General features: G+C 37.5%; 1 protein-coding gene across 1 annotated transcript; it reads right to left on the bottom strand.

The window, feature by feature from the left end:
- Positions 1–561: 561 nt before the first annotated feature.
- On the bottom strand, positions 562–25,225 carry SPAG6 (sperm associated antigen 6). Its single transcript, XM_026843393.1, has 10 exons — positions 24,659–25,225; positions 23,790–23,956; positions 20,082–20,265; positions 13,310–13,515; positions 12,255–12,428; positions 9,701–9,853; positions 7,178–7,369; positions 5,865–5,981; positions 2,970–3,115; positions 562–802 (listed from the first exon to the last, which is right to left on the bottom strand). The coding sequence occupies exons 1-10, from the start codon at positions 24,690–24,692 to the stop codon at positions 736–738; spliced, it is 1,440 nt and encodes a 479-aa protein (XP_026699194.1). The 5' UTR covers positions 24,693–25,225; the 3' UTR covers positions 562–735.
- Positions 25,226–26,535: the final 1,310 nt, after the last annotated feature.

Here is a 26,535-nt window from a genome sequence, read left to right as displayed (position 1 = left end):
CTCTGTCCTTTCCAAGAGGAACAACGATGCATACACCAAACTCTGCATTGCTCCTTCCCTCCACAGTGAACCCTGCCTTAATTAGGAGGACTTTTGCAGAGGATGTATTATCTACCATTGCTAGGACCACCCACACTATCATGTCATACAGAATTCAGCCCTTCTATCACCATCAGATCCGATTATTTCTTTATTTAGAAGCTACTAAGATGTTTGGAGATGCAAAATCACATCACTTTACTTTCTGAAAGGTAGCAGTAGGAGACATCTCAGTGCAGAATGGATTCCATAATTAGAAAAGGCACAGGGGCCAGCTTTTTCCCCCTTCATCAAGCTTGGGAAGCTATAAACAATATGCAAAGGCAAAAGGGGAAAATGGTTACAGTACTGAGAAGGCTAAAATTTGAATGAGATAATAACAAACCTTTCTTGCGGAAGGAAAAGGAAATGACTGATTCTGAAAAAGCCTCTGTGATAAATCATCACCCCTGCCTGAAATTCCATTCATATATGCTGCAATATCTGGTAGTAATGTTAGAGGAAAACAAAAGGTAACAAAAATTTAGCAACAAACAACTTTATAAAGAACAAAAGATAGCTTACTGGAATTGCTGAGCTCTTTCAGCAGTTCAAACAGTAGAAGGAGATTTCAGAATCAAACAAGAGTTTCAACAGCTGTATTTGTATTACAGTGAGGCATAAAAGTGAAATACAGCTCTAATAAAAAATTGAAGTTTATAAAACTGGATGGTAATTTTCCACCCTTTCCAGAAGTGTCTCAGAATATCCAGGGGAATAATACCTGAAAGAGAAACATTTTGTTTGTGCATTAGACAACAAGGCATGTTCTGTGCTAAGTAATGAAATACTATTCATATTTCTATTGATCAGGAAAAAATTCTAGCATTAAACACCAGTCAAGCAATTCTACAGTTATTCCCCTACAATGTTTTAAGGGCCTGCTTTTCAACTTACATTATAATTTATACTTGGAAGTCAAAATTTCAAAAATATGTTTAGTTTCTTTTAGGGCATGTAGGTATGTGGCTAGTTTTTAGACAGGTTCAGCAGCCGTAAGCATTGTCTTTACTAAGGAATGTAGATGTTAACTTCTTTTGAAATTATGGCCTTTAATAAAAAAGCATGAGTTTACACAGAACTATAGGCTGCCAGACAACAATAGTCTACTGCTGTTCATCAAACACAGGCACACACCCCAAAGCTACTGTGAAGTCTACATCAATGCAAGAGACATTGATTCTGGAACAAAAAAATTTATCACAATGACCTTCTGTCTCTAATGCCAACTCAAGGACAGAGATTATCCAACAAGTTTTCATTAGAGTAGGACTCTCTGGTGCCATTATTGTCCTGCTGTCATTCAGTTGGTTTTGCACAATGGACCAACTACATGCCTCCAATACACAAGCATCACCAAAGCTGCTAAATGCAGTACTTGTCTTTCAGGTTAAGAGTATCTGAAATGTATTACTGCGTTACTCTAAAAACATCCATCTCAGTACATTTCTGGGTTTGCAGGCATGTAAAGTGTCATCTCTGAGCTCTGGAAGCTTTAACTATAGAGGAACACTCTTCCATGTAACGCATGCCTAAAATGTATTAAAGCAGAAAACCCCAATGTTTTCACACTGAAGGAAGATCCATTTACCTGGATGATTTCTGCATAATGTAACTCTTTTTAAAACTCATATTGTTCTCTGATAGTAAAGACTTTCCAGTGCATTATTATATTCAGTCTGCAAGCAGCCTAAAATAACAGGTCTCCAGGACAAACCCAGAGCTGGAGTCTATTATAGCAGCTGTGCCTCAGGCAGCACAACCAACATCAAGCAATAGCACAAAGAGGCAAGCAGGAGATGCTCCAAGGGGCCCTTTTCACTGCATCCCAGCCTACATGAGTAACCTTGTTTCATTTACAGGGAAAAAAAAAAATAGCTGTAACAAAGAAAAATTAATTATATCCAGAAAAGCCTAAACAAATGTTCTCTTTTCCTCTGAAGTATTAGCTCCAGACTAAAGTCACTTTATGATTTTGCTTTTACCCATTTGACTGGCTTTTCCTTGTGGATACAAACAGGGCTTCCTTTTGCATGACTTAGTTTGTAGCCACTATTAGCTGAAGAACTCTGTTGCTATAATTAAAATTGATGATGCAGATTTTCAGAGCCTGTAGAGGGAGTGCATGAGTACAACATCCTTTTGATGTGCTGATGGAGTGAAGGACTGGTAAATGGATATCTAGAATCTAGGAGGGCATTTCTCTCATTATTACAATTTAGGATGGTGACATTTTGACTGTAAGCTATTTAATAGTGTTTCTGTATTCATTAAGGGCAAAGTTCAACTTGGTGCAGACAGCTGGTGTATGGTCCTTTTATATAACATTTAAGCCTCATGATGAGGCTGGGGGAGGAAGGGCAGCTGTGGGCAAAGCAACTGTGCAGGAGAGCCTCTGGACCCTCCATACATCAGAGGAAGTTTCAAAGGAGCCTCTGAATACACTAGTTCAGACAGGCTCTTAGGGAAGTCAAGGATGCAACCAAAGATTCACCAATACCTGTATTTTGGAGCCTGAGTAATCCATAAATAAGTTACCAAAATAGACTAAACTTCCCACAGACATTAAATAATATGAGAGCAGTTGTGCTGAAGCCTCAGAGCCTGTCTGGGTAGTGCAGGACCGACTTCCTGGCAGAGACTGATTATTTGGGCTTTGTTTACAGAAAATCTTATTTCAAAAACAATCAGAAAAGAGAAAATGTTCACAAGTATGTGTTTAGCAGCTGGTGTTACCACTGGGGCAGTTAACCAAATGTTATGCTGTTTTATTAAAAACAAAATTCATGTAGAAATTAAATTAATATTTTAAATCCTTGCTTTGTATTGTTCCTGTGAAAAACATCTAGCAATGTTATAAGTATTAATTTTTTTAATTTCATTTTCCCTACCTTACTACTTCCTCTGGATAGCAATTGTTAATGGTGTTGATATATTCCTGAAGAAGTGACCCAGGTTCTGCTTTTATTTCTTGAACCTTTTTAAGTCCACCAGTTGTTACAAAGAGACGACGTGCTTTACTGTCATGTGGTAGCACCTACACACAGAAAAAGTACATTAAGAAAAAGAATATTTTCTTTTAAAGGAATCTGCTACAAGGCTCAAATACAATTTATCTGGTTTTATTTTAGAGGACAGATAAAATGGAACATCAGAGGTACAACATCTGTAATGACTACTGTATTTTAACACCCAGTTGTACAGGAAAAAAATCATAACCCAGCCCTTTATGGTTATAACATATTTAACACGTACTTTAATACACAACATATATAAAAATAATGAATTGAATGTTTATTTTTACGTAAATAATATTTCTTGAATTATTCCTACAGAGACAATAAGATTGTGGAGATTAAATAGATAATAAAACCAGAACACTAACATGGAATAACAACAGCATCTGTTCCACTTAAACCAAGTTATTCAGGTCTTTTATGTCAATTCCCACAGTTTAATTGTAGAGTAGAATTTTATATCATTATAATGATCTAGTATAGATTAGCGCATGAAAACAATACTGAGAATTGTTGCAAGTGAACAATGCAGCCTTGAAGCATTACATGCTACTATTAAATTCCTAGATATTAAAATCCTACAACACACTGTGTAGCCATGGAAGCCTTTTACAAACACACACACAAAGCAAAAATGTGAAGTTTCTGCAGCCAAAGGGGATGAGAAGCAGAAATGATCAGACAATACATTCTGCGCTCTCTGGGTGATGCCAATATGCAGCTCTGTCCAGAGGACTGGAGGGAGGGAGGCAGAGAGGGAGGGAGGGAGGCAGGGAGGTGGGGGCTGGGCCAGGCGAGGGAGAATGACAAAAAAAAAAAAAGAGATAGAGAAAAGGAAAAAGAAAAAAAAAGAAAGAGAGAGAGGGACAGAGAATGCAAGATGTCAGCGCTTCATCTACAACAAAAACAGTCAGGTTTAAAACCAACTCTGAGAGTTACATACTATGGGGGTAAAAGCATTTTGTAAGCCTTTACACTGGTCAGACAAATCAAGCCATAAATTTGACTGTATCTCAGTGTAAAACAAGAGTCTCAAAGAGAAAGGGATTGCCTAAAAGGATGAAGGAAAAGAAGGATGAGATTTCTGCCGTGCATATAGGCAAACAGACTTCATTTCTCTTGTCCCTCTAGGCTGTACAAAATCAACAGACAGGTAAAGAAAAAACAGAGGAGCACAGGGACTTCTTGCTATTATATGCTCCATAGAAGCATCAGGAATAACTGTGATTGTTTCACTGTAAGAGCTGAAACAACGGCTATTTCCATGTATCTCCCACAAGAAGAACTGCCAAGGAGGAACTAGCAAGGAGACAGGATATGGCCCCTTCCCTGCCCTCCTCTTCCACAGTGTGACTTCCAGGCTGGGTAAGACAGCAGAAAACTCTCTTGGAAGAGGCCCTAAAGCCAGACAGCACCTCTGAGACACAGCCCCTTCCCTCAGTCCAAACTGAGACAGCACATAATTGCATGGACCCTGAAAACAATAGTGTTAAAATGACACAGTCCAGCACCAAGAATGGATAGTATCCCAGTCTGAAGTACAGCTTGGAAGTAAGGCTTTTACTGTGCTATAAATAAGCCTGCAGTAGTGATACACCACAGCTCTAAGAATAGGAAATTCCCAAGCTATGGTACAGGAGGGAAAAATGCTTTTACTGCAGCAAACTTAATTTTAAATGTATACTTCAGAAGAGCAAATGCCAGACAAGTATAGTTTGTTTAATACAATGTAGGAGAAGAAGAAAAACAAAACATCATCTGATATGAAGGGTACAAAACCACTTCAACAGCAAACATTCAAATCTATACACTCAGTAACCAATTACTATACACTTAACTCATTAATAGCTCCAGTCAGCACACAGAAGCAAAAGGCACTGGATTCTGTGCAAATCTCCCATCTTTGTACAGATTTATCATGAAGACTGGACAAACCTAAGTGTTGCAATGTAATAATGAATCTGCACTAGAAACAGTAGTGCTTCCAGATCTGTGATAATCAGAACTGAATATAAAGAGTGTTTTACTTGGCCATTTCCAGAAAGAACATCTCACCAAGAGAGCCTGGTACCCCCTGCTAACAGATTACACTGCAGAGTGCTGCACAAAAGATAGTCCGTAGTTGAGCAGGATTCCCAACAGCTGGTGAACACTGCAGACACTGGAAATCTCCTGATTAGTTATCAGTTACTTAAGAAATATTTTGACTAAATTGTATCACTTTTTACATGCTGCACTCAAATCAACAATGTAATTAACAATAAACAGTTGCAAATTTTGAGAGCGATGAGAAAATATTTGGGATTTTTATACTTCCCTAACTGAGACTGAAAATTAATGAGGACAAAAGTGGTGAAGCCTTTATACTCTAGATTATTGTAAATACCTCGCTTAAGTCAATCCTGTACAGACAGCTTGTACTTTATCTAAAACAGATGTGACTGGGATTTATGTGATACACTGACTCAGTGAAAATATTTGCACATGGGTTAATATTCCACTTAATCGCAAGAGGCAAGGAAGAAAAAAACACCTTGCTTATAAGCAACTGTTTTCCCAGTCTTAGGATGAATTATGGCAGGTTCCAGATGAAACACTATCCAGTTTTATCAAACAAAAGAACGGGATGCTCTAAACTGCTTCTGCAGTGGATGCTTGAGGATCCTGAGAAAACAACTGGGACCTTTAGAGACACTTCATCTTTGGAAAGATAGCTTCCTGGCTAAATGGAAAACAACATGTTACTCATGAAGCAGAGCCTTTTCTTACCTTACTAAACTGCCCAACAATATGTTTCATAATATTGGGAGGGGCATCATGCAGCAATGGTTCAAGCGCTGGAAGATATGTGCATTTCTGAAGGATGTTCTTTAAGGCTTTTTTAGTCTATTGAAATGCAAAATAAAATTTCTCTGGTAAGACATCAATGAAAACAACAAGAATTCATGTTATATATCACTGAAGTCTGATCAAAAAAGCAAACTGATCAGAATTCTCCAAGAACACATTCTAATAAAAAGTATGGTAGCTATCAGGTCACTTAATAAAGAATCAATTTTCTACTTAGATTTATTAAACCTCAAAACCTACGGTGCATCATATTCTTATTATGTTATCTACAGTCAAAGTAATGGCAATTTTCCTTTGACTACAACAGAAGCAGGAGTAGACCCTTTAAGTAAATTGAAGTACTGTAATATAATAAGAAAGATAAAGCAAAACACATTTTAAAAGATTGTATTTTAGAAGTGGCTTACTAGGAGAGTCTGCTGGTCTGGGACAGCAAAATGTACTGCTGTCCAGGCAGGGAGGGAAAGAGAATGAAACAGTTGTATATCAGAGCTCAGTTTCTGAAAACAGACTCAAATGTTGACTGCTACAATCAGTAATGACCTTCTTGGGTGGGATTATAGGTACAGTTAATTTAGCCTTGATATTTTGGTGACCACTGAAAATAACTGTACAAAAGCTGTTTTACAGATATGGAACATTATACTTCAGTGGAATTAACAGAAGCACAGTACAACAGTGGGAGACCATCACTGTCATATTACTTTCTTCAGTTGGTTCACTTTCTGACCATCAAAAATACACTTTACCAAACTGCAACTCTACTAGCTCCCACACAAGGAAGGCCCTAAACATGAACAGCTGCATGTTTTCAAGAGCAAAGCTTTAAGTATTTGTTACAGTTTTATTATAATAATATAAATGTAAGCAAATCTACTACAAAGACTATAATATTCTGTACAAGAGCTTATGCTTTTAGAAAAAGTAGAAAATTAGAAATTAGTCACAAGAAATTATAGCATTTATGGGTGTATGCAACTGATCTAAACTGGGGAGAAAATGAGGGACTAGACTGCTGTGGCTGTACCATATGATTTGGTATGCACCATATGCACACCCATTAGGGCCAGCCAGTCCTAATAAATGACACACAGCCTTTTGACACCCTACACCCAGGAAATCTGTGACTCTATGAACATCAATATAAGTACATGCCATTTAGTAGTAATCAACAGGTATAAGTACTTAAAAACAATAAACATCTCATACCACAATACTACCAATATACTTGCTTTCATTTGAAGATCTTCTGAACCGCGTGTGTCCATATATATAGCAAGCAGTGTGGGTAGCACGTCTGCTACTGCAACAGCACGTGCATGCGCAGGAGTATGTCTTCCAACCTGTCCCAAGGCCCAAGCAGCTGCTGCCTTAATATGATCTTCATGTTCTTCTATCAAGCAGGCACACAGTGGTGGTATTCCCTGTAGCATTAATCAGAAGCACAACCTTTACAAGTCTATACCAGCGAAGGACAACTTGAAACTGATAGAGATTGTTAGAAAATGTTTCTCTATTTACACTCTTCTAAATAAGCTATAAGAGAACGCATGCTAGTGGTGTCATATTCTTACAACGTCATGACTAGCAAGAATTTTAACTAGAGTTATTAACATTAAAAGAGAGAAACAGATTCGATGTTTTAAGTCAGAAGGCAGTTTGAGCTAACACAGAAATTTAAGGGATAAAAGGAATACACGACACAATTCAGGCTCTTCTAAAGGGTAAAGTCTTCAGTTTTGTCAGACTGAAAATAAAAGAATAAAAGTGTTTACAAATCTATGAAAGCAGTTCAAGACCAGAAAGGCTCAATCACTGAGTCGTTTGGGTTTTGGGGGTTTTTGTAAGTCCACAGCACTAAATTTCAACTGCTCATCCTCTTCGTGAGTCCAGTAATTAATGTATGACTCATCCAATCACTACCAGAAAGCTTTCAACTCTTGATTTGAAGACATCAAGAGATGGAGAATACCTAACTTGCATAGAACTGCTATTGAAGTTGTTCTGGTTCAGGGTCACAGTCTTTATCTTTTCTCCACAGAATTATGGAGCTACTTAGTAGCTGGTATTTTATGCCAGGATACTTCAATAGGAATCATTTCATGCTACTTTAGGTAAGGCAAGGCTAGTACCAACTAGAAAACATTTTTCTCCATCCCACGGATCATTTTTCAGTCTTTTCTGCACACTCTTGGGGTTTTTTCAAGATCCTTTTCAAATACAGACAACAGAACTATATGCCTAATAGTACACATACATTAACTTCTGTCTTCCAATAACGCTTCATCTTCCATTCTTTAATACCGCAAAGTTCTTTTGCAGTATTGTCTTTTTTTTGCCCACTGCACCACAGCAGAAGACCACAGTGAAGTGCTTGTCCAGTATGACCCCAAAAATCATCTTTCAAAATTCATCCTTGCCAGGACACAGTACCACAGAATGGAGCTAACACTTTATAACATAACATCATAAATGCATAACTGCATGTGTTTATACTACAGTGTGTTTCTTTCAAATGGTTCCAGTTTACCAAGCCCTGTACTGAGTACTGTGTGCCACCCCACAAGCTTAGTTTCCCCTGAAGCAATGTTTTTTTTTTATAATGGGCTTTGGGTTTCTTCTGTGGATCATTCTTCAAAATATTTAATTACATGAGAATTTGCACAGATCCCTACAAAATCTCTCACTGCACTCCCATTCAGTTATGGTAGCAACCATTATTAGTCTTCAAAGATGTATCACTTAGGTGCTTCCTCATGAACTTAATCCTGGATTCATCCCGTTCAACGTCAAGCACTCAACAGCAGAAGCCTATTTGCTCTAAGCATCCCTGAAAGTAGAGACAAAGACACACCCAGAGAAGAAAGACCTCCAGAGAGGGCAAGGGAAAAGTGTCTATTTCTTCAGTTTTCAAATGCAGGGGGGCATTTTTTTTGCTCACTCCTACCTTCCTTGCATACTTACTGATGTTATGCTGTAGCAATTTTCAGTTTTTAACTTGCATTCCTACTAGAATGCCTCTGTTTTTGTTGTTTCCACTCATACAGTGTATTTTAAATGACTGACATAGTATGAAAATGGGCCAACAATGTTCAGTGAAATTACTTCCTTCCTCCTGTCATTAGTTAGCATTATTTATATCAGAATATTATGTCAGGCACTAATTTCCCCTACTGTGAATATTGCAAATTCTCTCCCTTCTATAGCAGAATTTATTTAAACCTGAAAATGTATAGCTTATCTCATTTGAAATGTCACTTGTGCAACTGAATCAAACAATACTACTACATTAGAAACTAGGGTCAAGTCTGAAGAATTCTGTTGCAAGACTACTCTAGTGGTACTAACAGAGTCATGCTAGTGCAACGACGAACGTGCCATTAAATATTCTTGTTTCAAAAAGGGTTTTGATGTAGCCACAAATACTCATTTTAAGAGGAAACAGACCACAGATATTCACTGACTTATTTTTTGTACCCATGCAATTGCAACAGAAAAATCACGTACTGTAATACAAATGCATGCTCTCAAACTAATCCAGGACATTTTATAAAAGGTTCAACTTCATAAAGACACACTGATCAGGTTATCACATAATTTCAGCCATAGCAAGCAGCAATATTTGGAGAAAGTGTATTTGTCAACAGCAAGTATATAATTCTGTCACAAAATACATTCTCTGCCTATGGTAATTTGTATCTCTTTCTCAGAATACCACTGAAGAATTATAGGAAGACGACAAAGTGATAGCTAACCTTGGAGACAATCACTGCCATTGACAGGTTCTCCGAATGAGCTGCTACATAACCAAGCATCATGATGCCAGGCAGTCTGACAGTCCCTCTGCAGCTGCCAATACAATCAATCACAGCAGCAACTCCACCTGCATTTACTATAAACTGTGAAAGCTGAAAAGATAAACGGAAGAGATTAGATACTGTGGAGTATCAACAGGCATAAAGCACTACATTAGAAAAGTCTTTAAATTTATTGCTCCTGATTTACAAAATAAAGCTGGAATAAGAATGATGTATCATATAGACTGTTGGGCACTAAATGCAGCATCAAATTCTCACAAATGACGCTGTTTTGCTACCCTGTTTTTGACTGACTTTGTTGCAAGGAAATTGTGACTCTGAATTCTTGATGCTGTATAGCTTGGAGTGACACACTCTCCATTAGTATACACCAAAGAAGCGTGCAAACAACAGCCCAATACATGAATGCCGTTGAAGACACACCTAATGAGCAAGATATTCTTTCATACTAGGGCTCACTCATTCCCAAGACAACATCACATGTTCTATGCAGGGACTGAGGGCAAGACCTCCTCTCACCTGCATTCTAGATGACCTCTGCACTGTAAAAGCCTTTGTGGATCCACCCACTGAGGCATGAAGCCAAAGACAACTGTCATAGATGTGCAAAACTGACTTGGACTACATCATTCTGCCATGTTAGGGTACTCCAAGAGAGGTGTTCAGGGAACATACTTGATGAGTGTGTTTTGCCCCAGGATGCCAAATTATATAGCCTTGTTTATAAATGATAATCAAGCTATGTCACATACTTCTTTTCAAAAGGTACCACTTCTCAGATCACTTGAGGGACAGCAGTAGAGTATGTATGATCTCAGCAATGCAGAGAAATTGAAATAATTTCATATCATGATTATTTTCTTCTATCTTTTTAAGTATATCCCATTTTTCCCAAAGATTCCGAAGCAAAAGAAACATGTTCTTAAAAGTCAAAATCAAATGAACAAAACTGAGGCATGTGGATTTCCAATCCAGTTGATTTCTGTAAACATGAAATCCACATTTGCCTTAGAGCCTTTAAAAGGGGGTTGTTCTATTCATGAAACAGCTAGATAAAATTTAAAGTTATTGCTTAGGAAAAACTGTTTACATGATTATGAACTGCAGCCAGTGACGACCAAGTCCGATGTCTGGGCACAGCTATGTGCACTTGGACACACAGACCTGCTGCACAGACACACTCGCTTGGTGCTATGGCTGTGACCCTCAAGTCCTGCTGTGAGTCCCCCAGATCCTGACCCTCACAAGCATTTTATTGCATATGCAGACAGAGAGCTGAGGTCCAAAAGCCACAATGCTCACATGACTGACACAGCCAGCTCCTCTAGCAATATCATTTGCCAATCTGTCTCTGCTGCAACATGTGTTGCTTGAATAGAGTTGCTCAGAGATGGACGGAGATCACTGTCACTCAAGTCGAACGTGACTGTGCCTTCCCACTGGGAGTCACCAAGGTACATCCTCCAGCTCCTTTGGAGAGCTGTTAGAATGGTCAATTTCCCTTGCATGGAGGTCCTGTGCTAGCAGCTCTTCCAACTTTACCTTCAGTCTTGTGAGTTTGGCCTCTGGCTTCTGATTCTAGTCCTCCCCTTTGATAATGATTTCTTCACTTTTTTTGAGAAAGTTAAGTTGCATTGCTCATGAGGTCACATTTTCTCTTTCTCTCTGCACAAGACTGCAACTTTTAATCACCAACAGCTTAAAGACTAGCAGGCTGAAGAAACTGCACAATATTCATGTTTAAACACTTCTCAGTTGTGAAACTAGTATGATTTTGAAATGGCTGCACTCAGCATTACTGCATTCCACAAACACATTGCTTACATTTAATTTCAGAGTCATATTTAAAGCCTGTTAATTATCTCTATGATCTGACAGATTAACATAATTATTTAGTTTTCCTACTCATTTTGTCTTGACTTTGCCAAACATCCCCACCTTCTTGTACCAATTATTGGCAAAACCACTGCAAATGCTGAGACTCAAGTTACAAACTCAAGCTAATAAAAGAAACTACCATCAGTTTAATAATAAGTAAGAGAATTTTTAACCTTCATTGTCATTGGAAAAATAATTAAAATGTGATCCCAGCACTCCAGAAGATTTTTTTAAAAACACACACACCATCTATTATTGTTATAGGATGATGCTGTCATTTATTAGCTGCTATCATGACTTCTGTGAGGCTTTTCTCATGATATTTTTAATATCTAGGACTGACAATACTGTCAGCCTAAAACTCCCTCTCTGTGCAGATATCTTATGGAATGAAGTAGCTAGGTATACATGATATGATTCCCAGTTTCCTCACCCAATTCATATTCAATACACATCTCTTAATATCAGCAAGCATTTCCATATTTTTCCAATGAACATGCCAAACAGCTATTTGCCCTCCCTTTCGAAAAGCAAATGACAGAATAATCCTGTATTTTATTTAAAGTGTAAAATCTAATGATATGACCTTGCATTTGCATTTTCAAGGTTTTACCTCAGGCGTATGCTTTGCTATCTCTCTAATTAAAGTTGCACCATTTTTCTTGACATATTCATCTGAGTCCTTCAGGCATGTGAGCACAACTGGGAAAATTTCTGCTTCAACCACCAACTCTGCAAGATCCACTGAATGCTTTGCTATTTGGCTTAGAGCTGACAGCACCTGACGCTAGTAAATAAAAATTGTTATAAAATCAATAGTATACAAACATCCCACAACACACACTCCTCCTGCACAAAAAAATCTATTGCATCAAGGAAAACAAAGCAGGATAGGGAAAACAATTACAGCTATTTTACAATTCACTGAGTCAATTCATGCAGGAATATAATGGCACAGAACATTCGCTGGTTCCTGAATAAAAGTTTCTCCTTTGTTTCATCCCATTCAAGCTTGCTGCGTATTAAAAAAGGATATATATATATATATATATATATATAATTTAAAACTATAATTTGAAATTTAGTGAAATCTATAGAAAGTATCTTTATTTGCATGTTTGGTCTGTCAGACCTTATATTAAAGATTTTTTATCTTTTTGTTTGAAGTGATATTTTTATGTTGTCTTCTGTTTCTGTTAGAGTAAGAAAAATTATAAAGAAGTAATTTTGTCAATTAAACTAGTGATTAAACCTTCAGTGACAGCTATTCACATCAAATACTACATTCTAAAATGCAATAATACATTTAATATTAACTTGTTTATAGTATAATCTTAAGTATGCAAAACCTTTTTTGGAACTCAACTGTGCAAATATTATCTATTAAAAATATCTGTTGCATTCTTCATATACGACATAATTCTTAAAAAAAAAATCATACTATTCACTTTAAAGATTAGTTTAGCTGTTCCTCACAGAGCAGCAGTTTTTATCCAGTAGCTAAATCTGTGAATATGTTCAGAACTCTTTGTCACTAACTATGTAGTTACATTTTGTTAATGCCCAAAACAAGAGCTTCATAAATAAATACGCACATCGGTGTCTTCGATTCAATATCAAGTAATGATTGGTATAATGGAGATTAAAAAAAATAATTTTTAAATGTACCTTCAGTTTAGCATCAGGGTTCAGGATCATCTGAGCTAAGTGAGCAATAGCTCCTGCATCCACTACTGTCTGTGCTAACTCTGGAGAATGCTTTGAAATATCACTGAGAGTTGAAGCAGCAATCCTTTTCAAAGCAATTTCTGGCTCCTGGATACAGAGCACTAAAAGAGGAACAGCGCCTGCATCCACCACAGCTTGTGACAGTTCTGTAGGTCCAAGGAAAGTAATTAAGTGAGTATGGGTGACTGACCCTTGTGCAAGCCATTTTTCACCCTGACAGATACAGCAAAGGAAAAAGGGGAGGGTGTAGTTCACTGTCTCGACATCTGCATTTCAAATCAGCCCTCCTGGTTTCATAAACCGTGTGGACCAATCCACAACTGAAAAGAATGCAGGTCAATAGATGGACCCCCATTTACATGCACACATTTGAGGTAGATTAGGCTGAAATGGTTTGTTATTCTGTTTTCTTTTTCTTTTTTTAAAGTAAGCAGATGTCAGCTGTTTAAACCCTGGCTATTCTACACTGATCAATAGGAAAGCATTTTATGCATGGCTAACAACAACACAGAAAGCCAAAGTACCAAAATTTTACCAACCACCTAATTAGAGAGCATTTTACCCTCTTTAAATGATAAGCAGATATTAGCATAGATCAAATGCCAAAAACAGAAATACAAAAAACATACATAAAAGATTGGAAAAATGGAACTTGCCGATCAAAACTAGGCTTTGCTACCATACATAGGACAAGACAGAATTTATACTTTAATGACATGAAAATGTTATCATACACAATTAGACAAATGAGAAATATCATCAGTGGGATATTGTGTGTCTGAGATTAGTACAATACCCTTAACTAACTGCACCTTAAATAAAAAAGGAAAAAAAAAAAAAAATCTGAGCATATGATTAGCTGACATGGACAAAAATTACACTATTAGAAATTCATTAGCTCTCTCTGTGTATGCAGCATTAATCACAGCTCTAAAATAAGAATTACTGGATATCAGAAGCAAAATTCATACTATAACCAAGTTGTGCTATTTTAAAATAGTGCTGAAAAAGTGGTAAAAATCATGGGGGATTCAATAATCTATTAGGTTCTTAGCTCAGTTTTGCTACACCTTATTATGCATATCCATTATTATCTTTAACATTTATCTTGACTTACAGTACCATGGCAACATATGGCTGTTGTATTTCAAGACTCTAACTTAGCTTTTGATTTATAGTCCATCCATAAAGAGATTTTCATACTAAGAAAAATATAGCATACTTCATTAAATATACATAGACCAATATAGTTTTTCATAAATTTGTAAGTCATGTCATCATTACGATGTTAATATCCAAATAGTATTCCTGAACAGATTTGTTTTCAATTAGTAAGTTATAGTCACAAACTCCAATACATGTGATAAGTCAAATATTTACACTGCATGTCATTTTATGATATAATATTTTAAAGAAATTATATTACCTTACAAAATAATAATGCAGTAATTTAAAACTAATACTAAATTAACCCCTCAGAGTTCACTCTTCAAGTAATTATTTGACTGAAAAGGTAGAGTGTGCATCCTCTAAATACACATAAATCTCAACAAAACCCAAATGCTATATCTTCAGTTTTACAAATCTGAAATTAAATGTACCTGAAAAGTATCTCAAAACAAACCTGAAAACTAGCTAATCAATATGATATATAAGCTACAGTCAGCTTTTCATGGAAAAAGCCATATGTGATTTCTTTCAACTGTATTTTGATGCTGTACACTGACCAAGTGGAATACGTCGTGAACCAACAATCCAGATTAATGCATCCGACTGCCTCAGAAGCAAATTTAGAGCAACCAACTGAACTGCCTACAGTCTGCTAGGAGATGCCAGTATCAGGAAAATCATGTCAAGAGGGACAGGATACTACTAGAAGAATAGTTTATTTGATGCCTTATGAGCTGAAATCATGAAGTTCAAGCAGGGAAAGAGCAATACTTTAAGGTCACAGCTATGCCCAGACATGCAAAAGTAACCATAAAAGTTATTTTAAAGGAGCAAACTAAATCTGATTCAATTTAGATCAGCTCTTGCTGTTAGAAGTCTGATATCATTTCAATACTGATGGCTACTGTTGGTCACAGTTAATTAAATGGCTGTTCTGCCAGTGGTGTTTAAGGTTCATAGCTAGTAACTTACCACATGGAGGGCTGGACCATGTGTCAGAAGACTGACAAGCGGTAAACAGACTGTCAGAAAAACAGCATCTTCCCACCACATTGCCCTGCAAACTCAGCTCAAAACTATGACTCTAAGTATTAATTATTCTATGATAATTGTAATACTTTTTCCTCAGAAAGAGGCCCACTTGGTAGAACACTTTTAATTCAGACTATACACCAAAAAAAAAAAAAAAAAAAAAAAAAAAAGAATGCTGAGGAAGAGTTAAAGGAGAAAATACAGTTGTCAAGAAATTTTTGAAAACATATGCAGTTAAATAAAAAAAAACGGAACAAGTTAGAAAAAGTCTTTTCTGAACACTACGCCAAGATTACACTATGAGGGCAAAGACAAGACCAATAGCTGAAGAGGAGAAACACAGCAGAGAGAAACTAATTAACCTCTAATTCCACAGAAAGTTACAAAAACCCTGGGCTTGGAACTTTAGTTTGGGGTATAGCTTAAGGAACCTGTCCAACTACATAATGATAAAGTTGGACTTTTCCCTCCGTGAGTGAAAGTAGGAAATGTTATTCTATATCTGCTCAGAGACAAGAGAACTAAGACTTAAAGCCCATCATAAATTAGTTGGTTTTGTCCAGAACAATATGAGGAAGATTTTAGCAAATGGAGATACCACAGATATGAAGACAGACTGACGTGGAGGTAGAAGACACACAGATAAAGAAAGACTTTAGAGTTTAAGATGTCACCCATTCAACCAGAAGCTGTACTAGAGTTGTACCAATTTATCTCAATCTCAATACAAAAGTACTCATCAGGGACTAAGAAATTAATTCAAAGTAAGTTGAGGCCTTAGTCATGGATTTATGTGAAAGTGAACGAGGAGGAGTCAATAAGATCCTGACTATATACCCACTGAAATCAATGGGAAGTCTTACAGGATTGATCTAAACCGGTTTAAAGTGTTACCAAAAAACGCCCGAAACCAAAAAACATACTAACGTTAACGCGTTGGCAATAATAGTATGGATAAAAAAGATTAAGGAGAAAAGATAGAATATATGAAGGTTGGAAAGTGAATGTGCAGGTAGTCCCCAGAGAAGGAAAATCAGCTCTGAACAAATGCCATATTCACATAGTGGAGCAGCAGCAAAACCTTCTTTGCTTTGAAGCAAATGAAAGTTTCAGTCCAGAGCAGGGTTCTCAAACAGACCCTGCTATGCTGGCAGATGTATCCACAGGAAATAACAGATTTTGACCAAAACAACCACCAATACTGTATTTTTCTAAGGACTGCATGATCATGTAATGGCCACATAGAAAGGCTCTAATCCCCACAAGTAGTCCAAAGACTGCACTTCAAAATCACAGGTTTATGCAGACCGCTACAACCACAGTGCTAAAGATTCCACTGGAATCAGCTGGAAAACTTTCATCAGGAGAAGGATGGAGGTCACTAATTATAAAGAAAGTTTAGATCTTGAAATAAGACAAAGTTACTGCTAGACTCAAATCCCTGAAGAGCTGAGCAACCTGATCTAACATTGTCATTGACCCTGCTTTGAGCAGGAAGCTGGACTAGAGACTTCCCAAGGTCCCTTCCAAGCTGAGCTATCCTATGACCCTAATGGTACCACTGTATGACAGAAAATAAGCATAATTTCACTCTCAGCAATATGCTTGAGTATAGAGTGTTGTTTATTTTTGTTTTCCTACTAATTTACAATATGCTGAAGCAGGTAAGAGATTATTAATAAATCACACCTTTTAAATAGGCAAAGCAAATGTAAATCTAAGTTACTTGCATACCTCAAACATAAGAATTTTACATTTTAAAAGTAACTGAATATGGTATAAGTAAAAATCTACAAAATACCCTTCATGGACCTGATAGTATTTTAATGATATTTGAAACACTTCATTTCTACTATTTATGTTTGGAAAAAAGTGTAATGAATGGCAAAATTACAGCACACTGATCTGTATACTTTGGAGTAAGATCAGCATCTGAAATTCAACTCAAAAGGATCTTCCAATAAAGAGCTGAACTGCAAGTCGTGTTCCAAAATTTTGGAATCCAACCTGGCAAGATCTCTAGTATCTTGAAATCTCATGAGACATCTGTCTTAACCTAAAATCTCAGAGGCCTTCTGGAGGCAACTGTCCACACAAGAACTGCATTTTAAGAGACTGTTCTATGAAGATAGTAGGGAACAGGCTAATGAGAATATGTTCTCATCAGGAAAAAAAAAAAAACAAACAACAAACAACAACAAAACAAAACAAAAAAAGAACTCTTCACTTCTCAGAATGGAAGTCTTTTCATGGGAACACTTCCTAGAGAGCAACTTTACCAGGTCATGGATGGAATTTCTGATTAAAAGCAGAGAGACCCTCCCATTGCAAACAGTTATTGCCAAATGCCAGGAGCCTTTGCCTGCATTCAGGGAGACAGAGGTTCACATCCTGCCTATGACAGATCAGGACTTTAATCTGTCTCCCACATACATCCCAGACATATGCCCTAATTACTGAACTTTTCTTGCAGGGGCAAATAAGCCTCCCTAGCTCCACAGTCTTTTCAGGAGAGAAAAAAATCTTGTCTTAATGTTGTCCCAGTTTGTAACTGAAACAATTTTTGAAACTGAAAAAACCTTTCGTGGGTGGGGAAAACCATTTCACACCCAATTCTATTTTTAGAGTTTAAGCTGCAATACATGTCCACAGACAGCCAATGACAGAGAATCATAACTGTTATTTTGGCAACACAAACATGTGGGTCTAATCCAGAGTTTCTTGAACAGTAAACACCAGATGTTGATAAAAACAGGTCCATCTATCTTTGTATCCCATCTCCAACAATATCCTGTTGCAAAGGCATGCTTGTAGGAGTGTAAGAAACATTCCATGCACAAAGTGATCTTTCTTAAGTACTTTCTTAAGTAATTTTAGAGACTTCCTGTGACTCTGTTATAGAGGAAGGTAAAATCCCCCAAACTGGCCGTAGCTGGGCAGAGGAAGAACAATTTTTTTCAGCTTTTTGTTTTGTTTTGGGGTTGTGGGGTTTTATTTAACTGTTTACATCTAGTGATCTATGTCCTTATGCTTACAGCTTGGTAACACTCATAATTTCAGCCCAATTTCTGAAAATGCTGTTCTTACTGCTGGCATAAATTGAGATGAGACAGGTACCATTCACTGTCAGTGAATAAGTAATTTGTAACTATGGAATAAAAATTTATACAAGGAGTTTGTTGTCTTTAATACCCCCACATCACATCCATCTTTGCAGACAATGCTATCCCAGAGTGAACTGGATCACCCTAAAGATCTGCCAGCATTCATGCAGTGAATAGCATGAAGGGTAACTGAAGTGAGTCAATATTGATTTGCTGACATAACAAAACTACAGAAATGTTTATGTTAAGAGTAACACAGACACACACTTACACTCCACACATTTATACAAATGAACACTTCCAAATGACACTTAAACAAATATCTCTTAGATGGAAACAATGATTATTTTCCACCAAGGGTGGGATTCAGACCCAGTAACCGAAAGATAAAAGATCTTTACCACAGAGGTGCCCCAAGAAGTAAATTGTTCCCCAGAAAAAGCAGTCTATTAGGAAGGTGTTGACAACTTTGGAGTTCATCCCAGTAAGGTAACCCTCTCTCTAAATGCGAAGGGAAAATCCCCCATGTCTTCTGCAGTCCAACACTCCATATCAATTAAAAAAAGAAAGAAGAAAATCACTTCCAAATTCAGTCTTAAGTACATTTAGAGCCCAAATCAAACTAATTCCTAAGTTAATGTTATGATCCTAAAATAAGTTTAAACAATATGAACACAAGCCATTTCTCCCACCCTTTCCAGCCCGCAGTTTCTTCCCTCAGTTCTTTGATTCATAGCTCTAAACTTTTACATGAACTATATAAATAGCCAGTAAAAGAATTATCAACCACATGGATCAGCTTTTAAATAGGAACATGACACTGCCAGGGAGTTATACAACTGCTTGTGAGACAGCAGTGAACTGCTCAACATCGGATTCCTAGGATCTATTCCTGACTCAGAGAAGAGTGTGGTCTACTGGCTAACGATAGTATAGTCAGCACAATGAATTTGGCATGTTTATCCTGGAGGCACTGCTGTAAGCCCAATGAAACTTGGTTCTACCTAGGCTTCTCCATTTTACTATGTAGATAAAAGAACTAGTGTCGAGCAAAAGAAACTTTGTTCCACAGTAACAGTTACACAATACATAAAGATTCTGAAAATTCTTCATGAAGGAGAATAAAGCAGAGTGTAATTTCCTGGCCAGAGGCCCAGTGCAACTCCTCTTAGAGCACCTCTCATAACTGGGCATCCCTGGTGTCAGATATGCCAGTTTCCCACAAAAGGTACAGCATTGTCAGGTAGTTAGAATAGGTTTTTATTACAAATGTATAATGTTATAACACTAGAAAAGAAAAAGTATCTTGCTCTACTTATGTCTACTTGTGAACGTTACAATAATGCAATTTATTATAATTCTTACATAGCATTAAGCTGAAAGATAACACATGTAAAACCTGTTACCTGAATTGTGTCGAGCAATATACCCAAGTGCCCAAGATGCAGCTTCTTTGACTCCAGGGTCAAAATCTTCCAAGCAAATCACAAGCATTTCCAGTGCTCCACACTGAACTACTGCCTGAGCTAGCTGTGGAGAATGTTTACCAACTGCTCTTAGCACAAATGCAGCTGCCTTCTTGTAGAAACGCTACACAAATTAGAAAAAGAAAAAACTTTTACTAACATCAAGTAGTTTAAAGCACAATACAGTACAGACATGAATAATTTAGACTTTTTAGTAGTAGCAATAACTCATACAGATCCAAATCAGGACCACCAGAAATCACACAAACAATGAACCTACAATCTTGCTTTGAGACAGCTCATGATCTAAAATTTGCAGTAAGTGCATAAACAAACAGAAAAAATGAGGGCTAAAAGGATATGGGGAAAAGATAATAGTCTAGATAAGTCTGTTTGTTTAAGTGAGTAGTGAATGATAAGAGCTGCAAAAACAATAGCTCTTAACATATTTAACCAGATTACACAGGTTATGCAGGGCAAGCTCCTAAAATAATTCTACCCATCCATGACACTTGCAAAGTTTCACCATTTCTAATTTATATCCTCTCACATCTCTATGAGAAAACACTGTTTACTTTTACAAAAAGGAAACCGAGACAGAATTAGATCCAACAAAAGGGTTTAGGATCTGAATCCTGAAATGCCTAGATACTGCCTAAGCCCACAGTTAAGATCATGAAAGTCCATCCCACCAAACACCCAACACTGGATGATCCTTGGTTTTGAGCAGGCAGCCTGCAATTTTACTTCAGCATGTGTCCAGAAACAGCTCACTTTCGACAGGACTAAGCACCTTGGCACCTCTGTCATTAGTTCAAGCAAAATCCAAGCACTTGTTTCAGTTCTATCCATCTCCCTCAGTGCTGGACCAAGTACATGTTTTGAGCATATATATAACATACGATGTTGTACACATTATGGGGTTCCATGTAAACTTCAGTGGTGGTTGTAGTTTCTTCTCAAAGTACAGTTAAAGTCTTCCCCCCAAAAGCCACATTTCAGTCTCCTGTGGTTTCACAACCATCACTGGGATGTGGAAGCTGAACATTAAATTTCTTCCTCTGCCTTAGTTTTAAAATCCAGAGCCCAGCTAAAGTACTCTGGCCAGAAGCAACCAAGATATGAGGCAGTTCCCCTCCCTCCTGAAGCCACTGTGCAGCAAGGAGTGCAAGATTCATTGGGACACAAATAATTATTGTTCTGTCCATGTGCCCGGAGTATGCTCTCCGGCCTGGCAGTCATTAGATCATCCATGTGGACAAGCTCTAGAGGGCTCTCTCTACGTGTGCCAGCTGGCTTTAATCTCATTCCAAAATGCCTGATTCTCCCCTGCTCTGCATAGAGAGCCTGGGCACTTTACAGTGCTAGATTCCTACTGTTAAGTTACCCAAAACTTAAACAGTGCAAAGCCCACATCCCTTTTGGATCAAGTTCAGAGAAACAAATAACCACGTGAGTGCTTATGTGCATCCTGTAACGTGCCCAAACACCTTCAAAATTCTGATCTAAAGCATTAAGGTATGGTAACAGAGGAGTATCCGCAACAGCTCCACAGGAAGTAAAATGGACCCAGACCCGCTCCCTGGCCCTGAAGGAAAGTGACATAGCATACCACATGCATCCACCTGAACTCCTCTTCCCTCACAGCACAATAGCCTCATCTACACTACTGGAAACTGTCCCTGCCTTGTGTTATGCCCTAAACTATGTCCAGGCACGGCCAAGTAGTTTGATGGTTGGCATTGGCTAAACCCACATCAGAGAGCCCGCTCACGTTTGAAGAGCATGGCCATCTTCCAGTGCTTAAACACATGCTCTGACCCTCCCTAGTCTACCAGTACCGATATAATTCCTTAATCCCAAAATCTAGTCTTCTAAATTAAGGCCTACAAGCAGGTATATTAAACACAATATACAAGCAAAACATTAAACATCATTTAGGGGGAAAAGAAGTTAAGGGAAGCAGTACAAATGGTCAAATCCCTAGCTAATATAAGTTACCATACATTTTGATGAATTCAATGGAGTTATAGTTGTTTATACCAATCTATGTCTGTGCAAATATGGATATGCTATTTCTGCTAAGTAATTATGCTCCTGCCAAAGAAAAACACTTTATATTTATTACTCAAAACACATATATTTACAAACAAACCATATTCACAGACACAGTCAGAACACACTGTAAAAGTGTATTTTGCTCAGTTTAATTGACAAAACATTGATCTGCGATATGACCCTGTAACTATTCTCCATAAATCAGCAGGATCAGTATTTATTGTATGCTCAAAGAGTCTGCTCCTTAAATATAGATGTTGATACATGAAGAGGGAGTGGAATGGAAACTTATCTGGGGTAGGGTTTTTTGCCTATGGGAAATAACCAACTGCATGCATTGCTAAACTCTGCATGAACTGGATAATGAGTTTCCTTCACTTGCCCTCAGTCACCAAGGCATAGTAGGCTTTCCATGACCTCACACTAATCTTGCTGGTGCCCCAAGTGATTCTGAATTACAGCCATCTCGATGTAACGACAGCACAGGCAGTAACATGGAAGAGATAAATCAGGGTACTCTCAAGCTAATTTAGAGAGGGCTTTGAGTTGTAGCAGGGGGGTAGTTTCCAAATCAAAATAGAGGATAAAGAGTTTTGTTCCCCTCCTTCCCTTAAAAATAAAATAACCAAAATGGTTATAAACTTGTCTAAAACATTAACTTTCTTTACATACTACACCAGTATCTTGGCATCAAGGGAGTTTTTTTAGGGGTTTTTTTTTTTAAAGATTAATTGTATAGGCAATGACCCAATACGCACAAAAAATATACAATGAGGACTTACATTTGTTTTCCTCAAAAGACTGAAAATGAAAATATACAGTTTTCCAAATTATATTTCCATCAAAATCCTACTTCTCCTAAATCTAATAAGCCAAAACTGAACCTAAGTATGACCGCAGTATCAATGCACTTAACTCTCAGCTGTCTCTTTTTCTAGTTACTGGGAAACTTATTTGAAAGTATTTCTTTTAATCTAGGTTAGGATCATTGGAAAAATCAAAACACAAAACCTGAAGAAAAATGGCAAGAAGGGAGGAAAAGTGACCACCAGATTTATTTGCATTGCAATTTCGACTACACCGTCTTTGTTGTTGACAAATATTAAGACAAAAACCTTTCACTCTATTTTCCTGTGTCAGTGGTTTGATAGTTCTCATGCTACAGATTTCTAAAAGGTTAATTTTGGAGATATTAAATATTTCTTTACAGAAGTTCAGATTTTTATATGTATTTTACAAATGTTTGGTGTTATCGACAAATCCTAGTCAATTACCACTACAGCTTTCAAATTGTCACATTTTTAAAGGGGGATAAATCATCACAACGTTTTAGAAACATCACAGTGTCACAAATATATTACCTATAGTGCACTAAAATGTAAGATGATAAAGTCAAGCTTATTTGAAGTCAAACTTAGGCACACAGTATATACTGATCTCTCAGGGGTTCAAACACACATGCTGTCTCTGACTTCAGTACATTTATTGCTATATTAGAATAACAACAAATAGCTGATACAGAAAGATTTCCTTTTCCCTGTGCAACAGTTAAGAAAAAAAAGATTACTTAAGAAAACAATGATGCCTTACATTCTGCTCAGACAATGAACACACAAGCTGTGGAAGAATGTCTCCCTTCACGACTGCCTCTGCCAGGTCACCGTTATAATTGGCAAGTCTCCCAAGAGCCAAAGCAGCAGTCTGTTGAATAGTTGGGATGACATCCAGCAAAAGAGGTCTCAGCAAAGACATTACACCTGAGTTATACCAGGAAAAGAAAAGCCCATTTGGTAAGCAGAAAATTTTATAAACATTTGCCTTTATTCATAAAAACCTATTAAATTGCTCTTCCAGGTAGTAAGAACTTGTAGGAAATCCAGGTGTTCCAGTGAAATAATGTCAGCACTTGGATAGCACTGCTGATGCATAGCAATGTTTCTGCTCATTTTTCATAGGTACAAAACACTTCTGAAATGTAAGAAAAGTCACATGTAGAAATAAGCTGTATTCAAACATCTATAAAATACATCTTAAAGTATACAGACAAGAAAAGAAGGTACATTCAAACATATATAAAATGCATGTGTCCAAACATATATAAAATACATGTCTTAAAGTATACAGACAAGACAAGAAGGTATATTCAAACTTATATAAAATGCATGTGTTAAAAGTGTGCACAGGAATCTTCATCTGTAGGTCCTGGTGAGCTGACATTGGAATGTCACTCATTCACCATGCCAGCAGAACCTCTACATTGAATTACATTTCATCTATTATCAGCAATGATCAATTTAGGGACCAATAACCATAATATATTATACTCCAGATAGAAGAGTTTAAGATTTTCTTATCAAGTTATTATTTATGATGTGTTTTCACCAGTGAGTCCACAGTGTATCAGTTAAACATGAAAGAATATGAAACTCCATTCTTTAAGGTGGTCTTACAATACATACTTGCAATAATAGGTGAGGTAAGCAGCCGTGACATGAACCATTAGCAGTTAGGGCCTAAGAAAGTCCTCACATGGATAAACATCTGGCTAAAAATAGGAAGGAGTAAGCTTTCCATTCTTGCAGTAGGAGGGAGGAGGTTACAGTGCAGTTCTGCAGGCCTCTGTGCTGGGACATGTGCCATTCAGTATTCATCCATGATCTAGAACAGCATGAACAGTGAGGTGAGACTGCTGGTGACTCAAAGTTATTGGTACAGAACCAGAGACTGAATAACAACATGGCAAGTGAAGCGGAGAACATACAGGGGAGCCAATCCCAGCCTCCCATATGCACTGATGGACCCCAAACAGATCACTGCCACCCAGGAGAAAGATCTCAATGGTAGAAAGTTCCATGGAGCTACTGTCTCATTGCTCTGTATCAGAGAAGAAACTTTACCCACAGAAGTATACAGAGCACTCAGGATTATTTGGAAAGAAATAGAGGCCAAAGCACAGACCATCACCATGCTACTGTATAAATCCTACATTTAATACCCTCTACTACAGCAGAACTGAAAAAGTTCAGTGAAGGCAATAAGGATGATCAAACATAACCACTGTGTATGTGGAAGCTCTGCCTACAGTTAAACTAAGGTTCTGCAATATGATATAAATGAGATCCACATGTTTACATTAAAAAATGTGATTTATAAGGTCTGGGAAGGGAAAATTACTCGTATTGAGGTTCTCCAAAAGTGTTGTCCCTGTACCAGCCAGCTGCATGAATTAATACCTCTGAGCTTTATACCTCAGACAGAAAGCAATGCTCTAAAGATGCAGAAGTGCTACAACAAAACACCAAACACTCAGAGCTACAGTCAGAAGTCTCTGTATTGGCTGTCTCAGTTCTTTCCATTACATTTTTTTGCTAACAAAGATAAAGATTTATCTGAGTGACTGTGGAAGAAAGAAAGACTTCCCTTCTCAAGACTGAACAAAGACTTTTTGGTGCAACAGTCCCACAACAGTGGGATCACTGCCTAATGCAGATGACACCCAGGTGCAGAACAGGCACACCATGACAAGGAAAAGCTGAGGGCATTAGAGCAAGGAATTGTCCAAAGGGATGGAGGTTATAACAAGTTACACCCATAGCATACTTCTGTATAGAAAGGCACTCTAAAAAGAACAAAAAAAGTGAGCTGAGAAGCACTGTAATTCTCACAGAGAACATTTATTTTAAATTAAAACCAAATTGCTCCCAGCAGGAAGAAAATAGTCTAATAATCTATACATGGCTCTGAAAGAGTGGTGATGGGGGGTAAAACTAACCATGGAGGCCATGCTGACCACTAATGAATTTATTCTGGGAAGGTCAATACTCCAGAAAGAAGCTGAGCTGCCATGAGAGGTACAGGCTCCCAGGATGTTCACAAGTCAAAATAACATAGGTCTCAGGGAGGCACACAGTAAAAGGAGGGAAGTAAAATGAAATTGTGATGTCTGATAGCACTACAGAAGCACCAAAAATGGTTCTGTAACATGAATTAATTGAACATGTACATGTAGAACCTATAGAAATAGGTCTGTAGTATAGCTGCAACATGCTCACACTTCTGACAAACCCACCTGGAGCTGAAAGAGGACTCCTGTGTACCAACAGACAAAAGCTAGATCCTCCAGTATTATAAGATCTGTGTGAATTCATTTAGCACTTACAGAAATCACTACTTCAGAATGTGGTCATCATATTGACATCTTCTCACAAACACTCAGATCGCACGCAGGTATGGTCCCACTAGCAAATCATGCTTCATATCAAAATGCACTAAGTACTTTCTGTGACAAATAAAAAGTAAAAACAAATAAACATGATAGATGGGGTTGGCCCCAACT

Source organism: Athene cunicularia (genome assembly GCF_003259725.1).
Source record: "Athene cunicularia isolate RWA chromosome 2 unlocalized genomic scaffold, athCun1 chr2_part1, whole genome shotgun sequence".
In the NCBI taxonomy this organism is placed as follows: Eukaryota; Metazoa; Chordata; class Aves; order Strigiformes; family Strigidae; genus Athene; species Athene cunicularia.
The sequence above is the reverse complement of the archived record's forward strand: the minus strand, read 5'-3'. Positions and strand labels throughout refer to the sequence as shown.